We start from the raw sequence: 12,843 nt of genomic DNA, 5'->3' as shown, positions 1-12,843 counted from the left end.
TATTTTGGTACATTTACACTTGTTGTAATTATTAAAAGACCTTATTTTTTTCATCTTTCCCACTTTTTTCTATGTATCTTTCTTACCCTTATTTTTAAAATAGGCTGTATTTTAAAAACAGTTTTAGATTTATAGAGAAATTGAGAGGATACTACAAAGAGCTCTCATATCCCTTGCACCCAGTTTACGCTGTTATTAATATCTTATATTAGTATGATACATTATTTACAATTATGCACCAATATTGATATATCATCATTAAGTTATTTTTACCTAATGTCATTTTCTTGTTCCAGGATCCCATCTAGGTTATCACATTACATTTACTTGTCATCTCTTCTTGGTCTCCTCTGCTATGATAGTTTGTCCGATTTTCCTTACTTTTGAAGACCTTGACAGTTTTGAAGAGTACCCATTTGGAATTTGTAAAATGCCTTTCATTGTAATTTGGAATTCTTCTGCAAGGAAGATTTGTTTATTCTCCCTCATTTTATTAATTTATTACATCATTTATTTATATGAGTATGTACTAATGAATATATATTTTATTCTTTGGACTATATTCCAGTCCTTTTTTTCTCAAATTGTTCCAGCTTTGGCCATTGGGAGGACTTTCAGTTGGTTCCTATATCAGTTGGCTCCTATATTTGATATACTCTCAGCAATGAACACTTCCTTAGTGAATGAACACTTGCTAGTACAGAAGATGTTCTGATTCACCTTATGTGTTTCCTTACTTATGTATTTCCATTCTTAGAATCAGCCATTTGTCCAAGGGCCACTGGTTCCTTTTATTGGGGAATGGTACTAGAACCCAAAATCTGGGTGCTCAGTGTACTTGTTGCTACTGGGATGTCATTTACTGAATGTATTCTTTGCCTGCTTTTTAAGTTTTTCTCTTTGTCTTTTGTGTTCTGCCATTTCATTATCTAGTATTCAGATGTGGAGCTCTTTCCTTCTTTTCCTTCTTTTCTTCATTTTCTGTGTTTATTCTGCTTAATGTTTCTGTGGATTCTTGCTTTTCCCCAGTTCTGGAAAATTCCCAGTCATTTTTGCATATCCTCCCTATTGTCTCTGTCCCCTCGTTCTGGAACTCTAAAGATATATTAGGTATTTTTATTTTAACTTTCATAGCTTTCAACATCTCACTTATAGTCATTATCTTCTAATATTAACATGCTGCATTGAGTAACTTATTAGGATCTCTCTTCTCTTTCATAACTTTTTGCTTCTGCTATGTTTAAACTGCCTTAACACATCTATTCTTTTATTCAAAAACCTTATTTTTGGAAATTATATTTGTTTTTTTCTCAAATCTGATAATTTTTGCTTAATGTCTTCTGATGTACTCATTTTGTGATTTCATCTTTTGTTGTTTAAAATATTTAATGCATGTTATTTTATCTTATTTTTCTGATAGTTCTCATATTTGAAGTACTTGCCAGTGGGAGTCTGTTTTTGCTAACTCATACCAATGGTGTTTTTTTTCTGGGTTTAGTAATTTTTTTATTATGAGCTCATTTTCCATTTATCCTAATTTATGGAAAACTTAGAGACATTAAACTGAAGAAGTTTTTCTCCAGAGGGAATTTGTTTTAGTTTCAGGCAAGAGTAAATAACACTATGGACCTGGAACCACTTTAGTCCTATTCCAGGCTCTTTGACCTAATTCTGTGGAATCATGTTCAACTCCCATATTCCTTGCCCCTGAAGCTGCAATGCTAATAAAGACATTTGTCCTCAAAGATACCTTGCCTTTTGGGCATGCTTACTGCTCATTATCCTATTTTTGGCAAATGCAGTTTACATATGTGATTTTTAAATTTTCTTTTGGATTTTCTCTTTGGATTTTTCTCTTACTTCCTGTGAGCAAAGAAAGAAAACATTGTATTTTTTTAAACATTATATTTTATACAGAACTAGTTGTTTCTTCTCATAAGGGCCTCTCCAATATCTAATCTGCCAAACTGCCTGAAGTAACTATCCTAAATCACCAATATTCCTGTCTCTTCCTTGCCTTCAACAAGGACAACTACAACATGTAGTTGTTTAGCCCTCTTCATTCTACTTCTCAGATCGTATTCCCATCTGCTGGCCTTCCCATCTCTGGTGTCTCTAACCCATTATATATATACTACCTCCACATTAGTCTTTCTTAATAGAAATTCAGTGGTATTTCTTTGCATACTATCCCCACATACAACTCTCCAGTATCCAATTGAGGTATCTTATTTGTTCTCCAGTGCCTTGATTTCCAGCCCTTGTAGTTTAATATCTTCAATGTCTGCAGCAAATCTCTGTTTTCTGAATTTCCCCTATTCCTTTTTGATGCTCTGTTTTTCTTCCATGCAACTCATTCTTTCTGCTTGAAATATCCTATATTCATCCCTTTCCCCAAATGATACTATCTCTTAAGGTACCTCTCAGATGCATTCTGTTTTATTCAGTTTTCCAGAATTCTTCCTAGCTCAAAGTAATTGTTCCGTCTTTTGAACTTTTATGGCACTTTGTCTTCCTTTGTGGCTTTATGGCTTGTGTGTGTGTGTACAAGTGTGTGTAGCTTATATATTTTATATAATACAATCTGAACTCTTTAGGGAATTTTTTTTCTTCTTGAAGACACCTATGCTAGCTTCCACATCATAGATCCTAACAAATAATGAATTATATATAATTATAAAATAAAGAGTAGCATATTGGAAATATTTCATACTTTGGTAGTAATTACTCATAAACTTTCTGTGAATGTACAAAGGTAACCTAATACATCAATAACTTATTAATGTGTCTTTATTCCAAGAGTACCTAAAGAATAATTTTTCCATTTTCAAAATAGTCCAAATGATTCTTTCTTAGCCATGAACATGCTATCAACTTTTAGGTACATTTTGCTTTCATAAAGTGTATTTTTGAATTTTGTTTGGGACTACTTTGATGATAATCCTGGCAATCCACAATCATTTATAAGGTGTTTCAACCTCTCACTTCTTTTGCCAGAATTGTCAGATTCAGAGTGGTTTCAAGAGTCATTAGCTTTCTAAGGAAATTGGTGTGTATGTTTGGTGTTCTTGTGTTTTTTTGTAAATTGTTTTTTTATTGTAGTAAAATACACATATCATAAAATTTACCATTTTAGCCATTTTTAAGTACACAGCTACTGTGGTATTAAATACATTCACATTGTTGTGCACCCATCAGCACATTCATCCCCAGAACTCTATTTTGTAAAACTGAAACTCTGTGCCCATGAAGTAGTAATCCCCCATCTTCCCTCCAGCCCCTGGCAACTGCCATTCCATTTTCCGTCTTAATGATTTTGACTACCCAAAGTATCTCATGTAAGTAAAATCAACAGCATTTGTGTTTTGGTGAGTGGCTTATTTCACTTAGCATAATGTCCTCAAGGCTTATCCATGTTGTAACATAAGGCAGATTTTCCCTTTTTTTGGCTGAATAATATTGCTTTGTACATAGAGACTCTATTTTGCTTATCCATTTATCTGTCAATGGATGTCTGGGTTGCTTCCATGTTTTCTGGTCTGCAGTTCTTAACTTGTAATTGAAATCAGCTTGGTTAGAAGTTGTCCTTATAGTGTGTCTCCTGTAGATACAACCTTTATTAATTTGTGAAATTTCTTTGTAACTCTGCTCTTTTCTATCAGTCAAATAGATGAAGCTTTCTAGGTCACTATTTATAATATTAAAGAAAAATGAACACATCTATTCCAGATTGATCTTGGCAGTTCCATCACTGTAGTTATCAGCACATGCTAAGGACTGAAATATTAAATACCCTATGGAAATCTTTGGCATTAAGTTCTTTCATTTAATGTTTATTTCTTCCAGAATTAGTTGATTCATTTTTCAGTATAATTTTTCTATTTGAAAACCATCTTTGGACTACAGCTAATGTATATCAATGTGCCAGCAATTTAAAATGCCTTCCTTAAGTTATCATCACATTCCTAGTCAACTAATAAAAATATACAAAATTAATGAAGTAAAGCAGTGGCAAGGGTGTGGAGAGACAGGTTCACATACCCACTGTTGTTCACATTGGAAATGGATCCAGTGTTTCTGTAGAGCAATTTGGAAAGAAAGAAAGTTTTTCTTATCTTTTAACCAAAAAATTTTGATAATATAACCTAAAAGCAAAATACCAGTGTAATTTATTCATAGATGTTTCATATGTAATAATGACTAACTGAAAATAAGACAAATATCCAAGAATAATGATCAAGTAAATTACAATGTATTGCAATGATGAAGTATCAAAGAGCCACTAAAGTGACAAATACACTTTAAAAAATGGGAATGAAGATGTAAAGTTAGGTATAGGAAAAGGTAGAACAGTATCAAAACAGTGATTATACCATTAAAAATATTTGTATGTACATTGTCAAAGACTGAAATTCAATTTGGGGTGGAGTCCGTGGTTTTGGAAAGCTAACTTTTTTTGGTTAATTTTTTATTTTTTTTATAAAGACATGACCGTGCAACTTTGAGATGTAACTTTATTTTAATCATAGTGAAAATTAGAGGTTAAGTATACAATAAGAGTAAATTAATAAAATACAATAAATGTCATTCCTTATAAAAAATTCTTACTGCTTTGATATAGTATAGTATGTGATAAAAACAAAGGCTTTCTTATCAGACTGAATTTAGATAAAATCTTTGCATGTCTCTTTTTCTTGGAGCATGTGTCTTAGTCTGTTCAGGATTCTATAACAAGATACCACAGGCCAGGTGGCTTCATTTGTCCCAGTTCTGACGCTGGGAAGTCTGAGATCAAGGCATCAGCACGGTTGTGATCTGATGAGGACTGTCTTCCTGGCTCAGAACTAGCACCTTCTCACTGCATCCTCACATGGTGGAAGGAGCAAGGGATCTCTTGAGTTTCTTTTGAAAAGGCACTAATCCCATTTTATAAAGGCATTTATTACATCCTAAAGGCCCAAGATGGCCTGTGTCCTTGAAAGAAGAGGAAAATTTGGACCCAGAGGCACGGACACACAAAGAAACCATTTGAAGATGGAGCAGAGATTGGAGTTATGTGTCTAGAAATCAGGGAACACCGTGGATTGCCAGCCGCCATCAGAAGCTAGAAGGGAGCCATGGGCCAGAGTCCCTCTCTGAGCCTCCAGAAGGAATCAATCCTGCCAGGACCTTGATCTCAGACTACTCATCTCTAGAACCATGAGAGAGTAGATATCTGTTGCATTAAGCCACCCAGTTCATGGTACTTGTTATGGCATCCTCAGGAAACTAATATGCCCCATATGTTTGGGAATTAAGAAACCTGCTTCTAAATTGTTTATAAGTCAAAACAGAAAATAATAAAGGAAGTTAAAAAATGTTTTGACCTAAAGGATCATGAAAATACCATGTATCTACACTTGAGAGATTAAACGTATGTAAAAGTTAGAGGAGTATATATTCTTAAGTTCATAAATCAGAAAAGAAGAAAGTATAAAAACAAATGAGCTGAATACTAAAAAGAAGAAATCAGGAGGAGGAATAAAAAATAAACCCAAGAATGTAGAATGCATGACATCATGAATTAAGAGCCAGTATCAATGACATAAAACCAAAGATACCATAGCAAGCACTAGATGAATCTTAGGAACATAACATTGAATATTTGAAAAAGCAAGTTGCAGAAGAATACATGTGACCTTCCACTTACATAGATATTTGAAACAAGTGAAACTAAACATGTCGTCTATGGGAAAAAGGTGTTAGGTAGAATTTACATCTAAGCCAGGAGGGAATGGCATGGGATGGGAGAATAAGTGGATGAGGGAAGGAAGGGGGGGAGGGAGGAAGGAAGGAAGGAGTGAACTTGTGTGTTTGTTAACCTTTTGCAATTCTTCTTTTACAATTTTCCTATTCATATCCTCTGCCCATTTTCCCATTTTTAAAAACAAGGTTATTGCTGACATGGAGGCCCAAGTGCACAAGCTGAGAGAAGAGCTGATTCACGTGAATTCTCAGCGGAAGCAGCAGCTGATAGAGCTCGGTCTTCTTCGCGAAGAGGAGAAGCAAAGGGCTGCAAGGGACCACGAGACCGCTGTCTACAAACTGAAGGCTGAGTCAGAAAAGATGAAGATGGAGCTGAAAAAAACTCATGCCGCGGAGACCGAGGTGACACTGGAAAAGGTAAGCTCTCCAGCTGGATTTGTGCAGACCACTGAAACCCATGATCGGGCCCCACTACTGCCACCCTTGCATTTAATCTCTAAAAGGTGGTGAGCATAGAGCTACTCCTGAAACCTAACTCTTCAACTGAGCCATTTAAGTGTCTTGCTCTATATTTAAGCACCACAAAAATCATCCAGAGAGTTAGGTTTCCTATTTTCCCTTGACATCCATGGAAAGGATAGTATGGAATAACCCATTCCATAGTGATTAAATGCACATTGTGATACAGCAATGTAGAATACTGTCCAATATTGCACTGAATAGGGATACTTGAGCTGCAGCCCCAAGTTTTCCTAGGTTAAGACTAGGTTTCAGATCTTTTTTGGTTTTCTAATAGTCATTTCTAGATTTTACAGTCTTTTGTAACAGTGTAACATAAATACTGACATAATTCCAGATTACTATTTCAGATTAAGGAAAGTTTCTTTAAAATTATATATTTTTGAAATATATGTCAATATAATGTTTACACATTTTGGATCAAATGATTTTCCAGGCATAATCTCAAATATTTGTTCTTTCAATGTTCTGGAAAGGTGGGAACATTTTAATTGTGTAATAAATGTGTATTAACGATAACAACTGTAAATTGCCTCTTGAGTTCCTTAAGACCAGTCCAATCTTGAGATCAAGAAACTTGGAAAGGGAAATCGAAGAGTCTTCCAATTCTGCTTACCTTTTTTTCAACCTTTTCTTCTTCATCTTTAACTGTTACACCTTCATGGAGCGCACACCACCATTCTAGGCACTGCTCCCTTGGTTTTACATGGATTGTGATTCTAAGGTGCTTCTTTTATAGCATCTTTAGTTATTTGAGACTCAGACTTCAGCAGATGTTGCCCTTGGCAGCATAGCTCTGAACCCAGAAATAAATAGGAACCAGACTCTAAAGAGGCAGAAGTGAGCCTGGCTTGTCGGAGGAACAGCATGGAGGCTGGTGTGGCCAGAAATAGTGACCAAGGAGGAGGAAGAGGAGGAGAAGGATGTGATGAGGTCAGGGAAGAAACCTTGGTGGGTGGACCTATGTCCTGTGGGTCTGTGAGGACCCTTAAGAGGGTTTTGCTCTCTGGGAGTAAGACTTCACAGTTTTTAAGCAGAGGACTGGCATGTGTTGATTCACATTTGAGTAGGATCTCTCCGTGCATGCTGAGGACAGACTGAACTGAAGGCAAAGAAGGAAGTAGGAAGACTGGTTAAAAGGCCATTGTGGGCGTTTGGACAAGATGACAGAGGCTCAGGCCTGGGCAGCAGCAGCAAAGGGTAGAAACTGATGAAATTCAGTTTAGGCTCTGAAGGTGGAGCTGACAGTGTCCGCTGTTGGTTCAGATGTGGGGTGGAAGAGAGAAAGAGGGGCACGCTGTTGAACAGTCAAGGGTGAATCCGAGGTGACTTGCTGGAGCCGGTGGGCCAATGGACTCCGCCTACTGGTGGCCTAAGGAAGCGGGTCAGAACAGTAGGTGGGGCCCATGGGACCATGTTCCAGTTGAGATGCCTTTTATACATCTATATGAGGCTGTTGGGGGTAATTCCACCAAAGCAATACAAAATAAGAATGTTTTGATGCTAAAATATGCAGAGTTTCAGGAATTAGAGAAATTCCAGAAGTTTAGAGAAGTTTTACCCCTCTGACAATAGCACATCAGTGAGACAGATAGGGAGTGAAGGGGGTGTTTTTGTATCCTCTCTAGAGATTCTTTTTTTTTTTTTTTTAAAGATTTATTTATTTGAGAGAGAGTTCATGAGCGGGGGAGGGGCAGAGGCAGAGGAGGCAGAGAGAGACAAGCAGACTCTCCACTGAGCGAGGAACCTGATGTGGGGCTCCTTCCCATTACCCAGAGATCGTGGCCTGAGGTGAAATCAAGTGTTGGATGCTTAACGGACTGAGCCACTCAGGCTTCCCTCTCTCTGGTGACTCTTACACACACCTTGCCTTGGCTCCATTTGTCTCTGCCAACAGTTCGAGGTATTTCAGAATAAATGTTCTTAAACGACACACATACCAGTGCACACTGATTTAAGAAAATTGGGCATACCAAAGCCAGACTTATAAAACATACAAGCTTGGCCTTAATTGTCTTGCATTATATATTCACATTCCAAATATTTCTTTTTGGTAGAAGATGAACCTTTTCAAGTATAGGTTTATATATGTTATAACTAATTACCAGGTTACAGGTAATAAAAAATATTAGAAACCATTAGTAATTTATTTGGCAAACATTTCTGGGAGATCTTCTATAACCCTGAAAGGCATTACCCCAGACACTGTGAGGATATACAAGAAAAAGGGAAAAAAGGCACAGTCCTCAAGGAGATCATAAAATTACAGTGACATTAAGACATACACACATACAAAAATAACTGTAATGCAAGGTGGAGTGTGAATTAGGGGAAATTATTCCTGTTAATGAAATCAGGAAAAATTAACTGGACGAGATGTCACTTTTACTAGGATTTTGACCAGTAGACATGCAAGATAACATTCTAAGCCCAAGAAATAACACCAGCAAGAGCAAACGAAGGCATTTACAAACACGGCATAGAGGTTAATCAAGGGGAGCAGTTAGTAGTTAAGCTAAAAGGTAGCTTGGGATCACAGAGAGTCTCCAAAGCTGTTGTAGTATTTTAGCTTCATTGGGTAAACAGTGAGGAGCTGCTGAAAGTTTTTAAGCACTGAATGTCACGATTCAAGTGATTCTTAGGAAAATCTTTCTGTCCATGTTGTTCAGATGCCCTTGCCGTAGGAGTAGTTGGTGGGGACCAGATTAACAAAGGCAGGGGGTCCCTGAGGGCATGTTCAAGGTGTGGGAACATGGTGAGAACATAGCAGTGACAGAGGGCTAGAGGGGACATGTTTGAGAATCATCTCAGAAATGACATTGATTAGACTTGTGAAGTATCACCCAACCCTTAATAAATCGGGAAGGTGGAAGATGTCTGGTTTGGGGAGGAAGAAGGTAGGTACCATTATGAACTTTTTAACTTTGAAGTGCCTCCACTTCACCCAGCTGGGCTGTTCACTTGCTGTGGAAGGAATGTTTGTGGGTAATCATTAAGAGAAGGCAGGACTCGAGTAGAGAGCTGTGGGGGTCACCCACAGAGACGGCCTGTTCAAGAGAGGGACACAGGAAGAAAACAGGCAACTGTGAAGGAAGAACTACGTTGAAGAGGTTGGAGAGGAAATAGTCGAAGAAGGGTCTTCAAGGTAAGAGGAATCTGAGAAAAATGCATTTTCATGGAAACAAAGGAAGAGAATATTTGGAAATGTGGATTTTCAAGAATGTGACAGAAAATCAGGAAGGATGAGGGAGGAGGAAAAGTTCTGGGATTTGAAAGTGAGAAGTCACTGATAATCTTGGATAGAGCCCTGAAAGGGAGAGTGTAAACAGAAACACGATTGCAATGGATAAATGAGTCCATGGAGCTTCGTGAATACGCTCTTGTTTCAGAAAATCTGATATTAAAAGGAAAGTGTCATTCCAAAGGAGTATATTTTTAGGCTGACAATGTCTTGCAATACACAAGAAGGGACCAATGAAGAGGAAGAACTTAGTGATGCAGAGACCCACGGACACCTGAGAGCTTGCTATCTGAGACAGGAGGGTCTGGATGAAAGACCAACACAGGCACACCCTTACCCCTTGGCCACAGGAGACCTTGGCCTATTCCTGGAGTAGGCCTCACGCTCTCCTTCCTCCAGGACTTTACACCCACCACCCCTTTGTCTGGGATGTTCTTCCCCTAGATTTTCTGTGGCCATCCTTCTCCTCATCACTCCACACTATTCAGTGTTCCTCCCTGACCTCTCTCTGTAGAGTCATGCCCAGCTCTACCACCTTCACTGGTCCCGTTGTCTTTGTAGCTCATCTCACCATCTGGAATCATCTTTTCATTTTTCTGATTGTTTATTTTCTATTCATACCCACCCACTATCCCCCCATTAGAATATCTGCTCCATTACGAGGACCTTGTCTGCCTTGTTCACTTCTGGACTGCTAGTGTTGAGAAAACCGGGCACATGGTAGGTGCCCTCCTAGTACTTACTGAGTAAGTGAATGATAGGAGCCATGACTTTCAAGGAGGGAGGAAGGAAGGAGAGGACTGGCAAATATACAAGGTGGTTCTGTGACGAGACTCGCGGAGACCTTCTATCTGATATCATCTGTGTTTCCAGTAGAATAGCACTAGTCTTCGGAGTAAGCAGTTCCAGGACCAGCAACATAGCCAGGCTTCATGCTGGGCTGATGGCTAGAATGTGGCTGGAAGGAAGCAGGAGCAAGTGCATTTGCCGAGGTAGAACTGGAATTCTGCAGGTTGAGGAGGGAGGATGGCATGAGTCTGGAAGAATGAAATGCTTTTGAATTGAACTGAGAACAGAAGTAGCATAAGAAGATAGAAATGGGGTTTTATCATAGTATAGAACTTTAGCTGCCATGGTTAACGGTGCTGGCAGAGTTCATGAGACCATAGGGGCTTGTTGGCAAAAGGAGAGTCTAGGGAAAAGGACGAGAGCATTGACTAAGCTAATGTTTAGTGCCACAAGTTTAGTTTTTGGTGAGTTGGTGGAATTAACCAATCCCAAGGTCCATATGATAAAATACAAGTGGTGGGCTCCTGATATGAAGAGGGATTTGTGTTTCCAGTTGGTAAGTGTTTTTACTCAACTGGTAAAAGGAGTTGAGCATTTCTAACTGCGGGAAGACCAGGAGTCCCTTGAAAGCAGTCCTTGTGAAATGCTCATTTCTAAAGTGCAGAATCCCATGTGGCACCTCCCACAAAGTAGACATTCATAAATGTTGAGAAAATGAAAGAATGATGATGAACTGAGAAATTCAGTCTAGCCATGTACATGGTAATATGAATAAATAAGACATTGGTTTTGATTCATCCACGATTGACTTCAACCCATTCTAAATTCTTTAGATGGGGCAAAATACCTCTCTATAGTCCGATCTCCATTTTTTTTAGTGTTGTAATTTCCTCCTGTTACTTAGCAAGTTAAATGTATAGCATCAAAGGTTTTTTCAGACAGAGTTTTATATTTTCGTGCACAAATCAGTAGAGTTCTTAACATGAAAATCTGATTTAACACTAGTGAACTGGTAGATAATCCCGTTGCTGCCTGGTGTGTCATTGTGCGTGCTGCTTGAATTCTTCCACCGTATTTTAGAAAAGGTTTAATGTTTTATCATGTTTAAATCGAAGACTAAAATATTTGCCAGCAGCTCAAAATCCTGTCAGAATTGAGGGGTTTATGAATTAATTTTCTTTCGTTAAGTATAAAATCGATGTTCAAAGAGGAGAGGAAAATAACACCAGAATAATAAATAATCCGAACGAAACATTCCCTGTGGGTCTGGGTTTTGTCAGTGGCACTTACAACCTTGAGGTTGTGAAGGAATCCCCGAGTCCAGACCCTACCTGGGTCTCTGTCAGCAGCAGCTCCGGTCTTGCCACCATCTTCAGTGGCTTTAAGAGAAGCATGATACCCTCCACCAGGTGAGAAGACTTGAACTAGAGAATCTGAGAGAGTCTGTGATTGACATTTGCAAAATGAAAGCTTCTTTTCTAGCCTTTTAAAATCTTTTCAAACCAAATTGAAACAAAGTCCACAAAAAACATGAGCCTTTGACAAGTTACAGAGCATTACTAAGTGACGGTAGTGGGTCATTTTCAGAAGTTTGGTTAAAACTTTGGTATTTACAATTTACCATTGTTTCAGAAACCTATTGGGTTATTTTTAAAATAATCCTTCCTGAAATAAGAGGCTATTTGAGAAAATATAGGAAATAGAGAAATGTAAAATTTCCTATTTTTACCCCCCAGCTAGCAATGACCTAGTGATAATTTAGTGTGCATATAAAATAGCACATTATGTGACTTTAGAGGACCAAGATCACACTTAATAAACAGTGTAGTCTTTCACTTTTTTAAAAGTCATGCTAAGTATATTCAATGTCATTGGAGATTCTTTGAAAATAGAGTTTTCATTGTTTCATGATACTCCATTTTATAGATGCAGCATAATATAGTGTAGTTTTCTCTTATTTTTAAACATTTATCTTTAAAAAAAATTGCCTACATCGATGCAGAGATGAACATCTTTATATATAAATTTTTGTCAACACTTCCATTGTTTTTGTCTTAGGTTAAGATCCCAGTAGAATTACAGCATCAGATTGGTTGTGATAATTTATATTGTTGTGTAACGGATTATGTTTTATCTAGCCAGTCCTTACCATTAATACTTTCCTTTAATTTTTAGTAAAAAAAAAATTATTTTTAATTTGCATTTTAAGGAGTCAGCTCGAGCACTTATAATAGATTCGTGTGTGTATTTCATTTTCTGAGAATTGCCTGTTCCCACTCTTTGACAGGTTGTCGTCTCTTAGTGTCCTGATGTTTTTCTCATCACCTTGCAGGATGAAAAAATTCTTAGCTTTGTGGCAAATATTTTTGGTGCTTGCCGTTTCATTTTATCATTTAACTTTACGATACACAAAAGATCTTATTTGTACTTAGCGTGATCTGTCCATCATTCCCTTTGTGAATTCTCTATTATGTTTTAAGCTTCACTGTTTGAAAATATACTAAAAATTAAATATTTAAAAATATAGGAACACATCAAACATTTTTCGC

General features: G+C 37.6%; 1 protein-coding gene across 2 annotated transcripts in view; it reads left to right on the top strand.

Moving 5' to 3' along the window:
• The window catches only part of CEP112 (centrosomal protein 112), a 406,944-nt gene that overhangs the window by 248,460 nt on the left and 145,641 nt on the right, over positions 1–12,843 (top strand). For both annotated transcript variants that reach the window (XM_032870788.1, XM_032870789.1), the window contains one exon: positions 5,932–6,162. In XM_032870788.1, coding sequence (XP_032726679.1) covers positions 5,932–6,162 — 231 coding nt within the window. The remainder of the gene's footprint in view (positions 1–5,931; positions 6,163–12,843) is intronic.

This window comes from Lontra canadensis, unplaced genomic scaffold (genome assembly GCF_010015895.1).
Source record: "Lontra canadensis isolate GAN:19392208 unplaced genomic scaffold, GSC_riverotter_1.0 scaffold41, whole genome shotgun sequence".
In the NCBI taxonomy this organism is placed as follows: domain Eukaryota; kingdom Metazoa; phylum Chordata; class Mammalia; order Carnivora; family Mustelidae; genus Lontra; species Lontra canadensis.
Note: the sequence above shows the minus strand (reverse complement) of the source record. Positions and strands in the feature narration are given on the sequence as shown.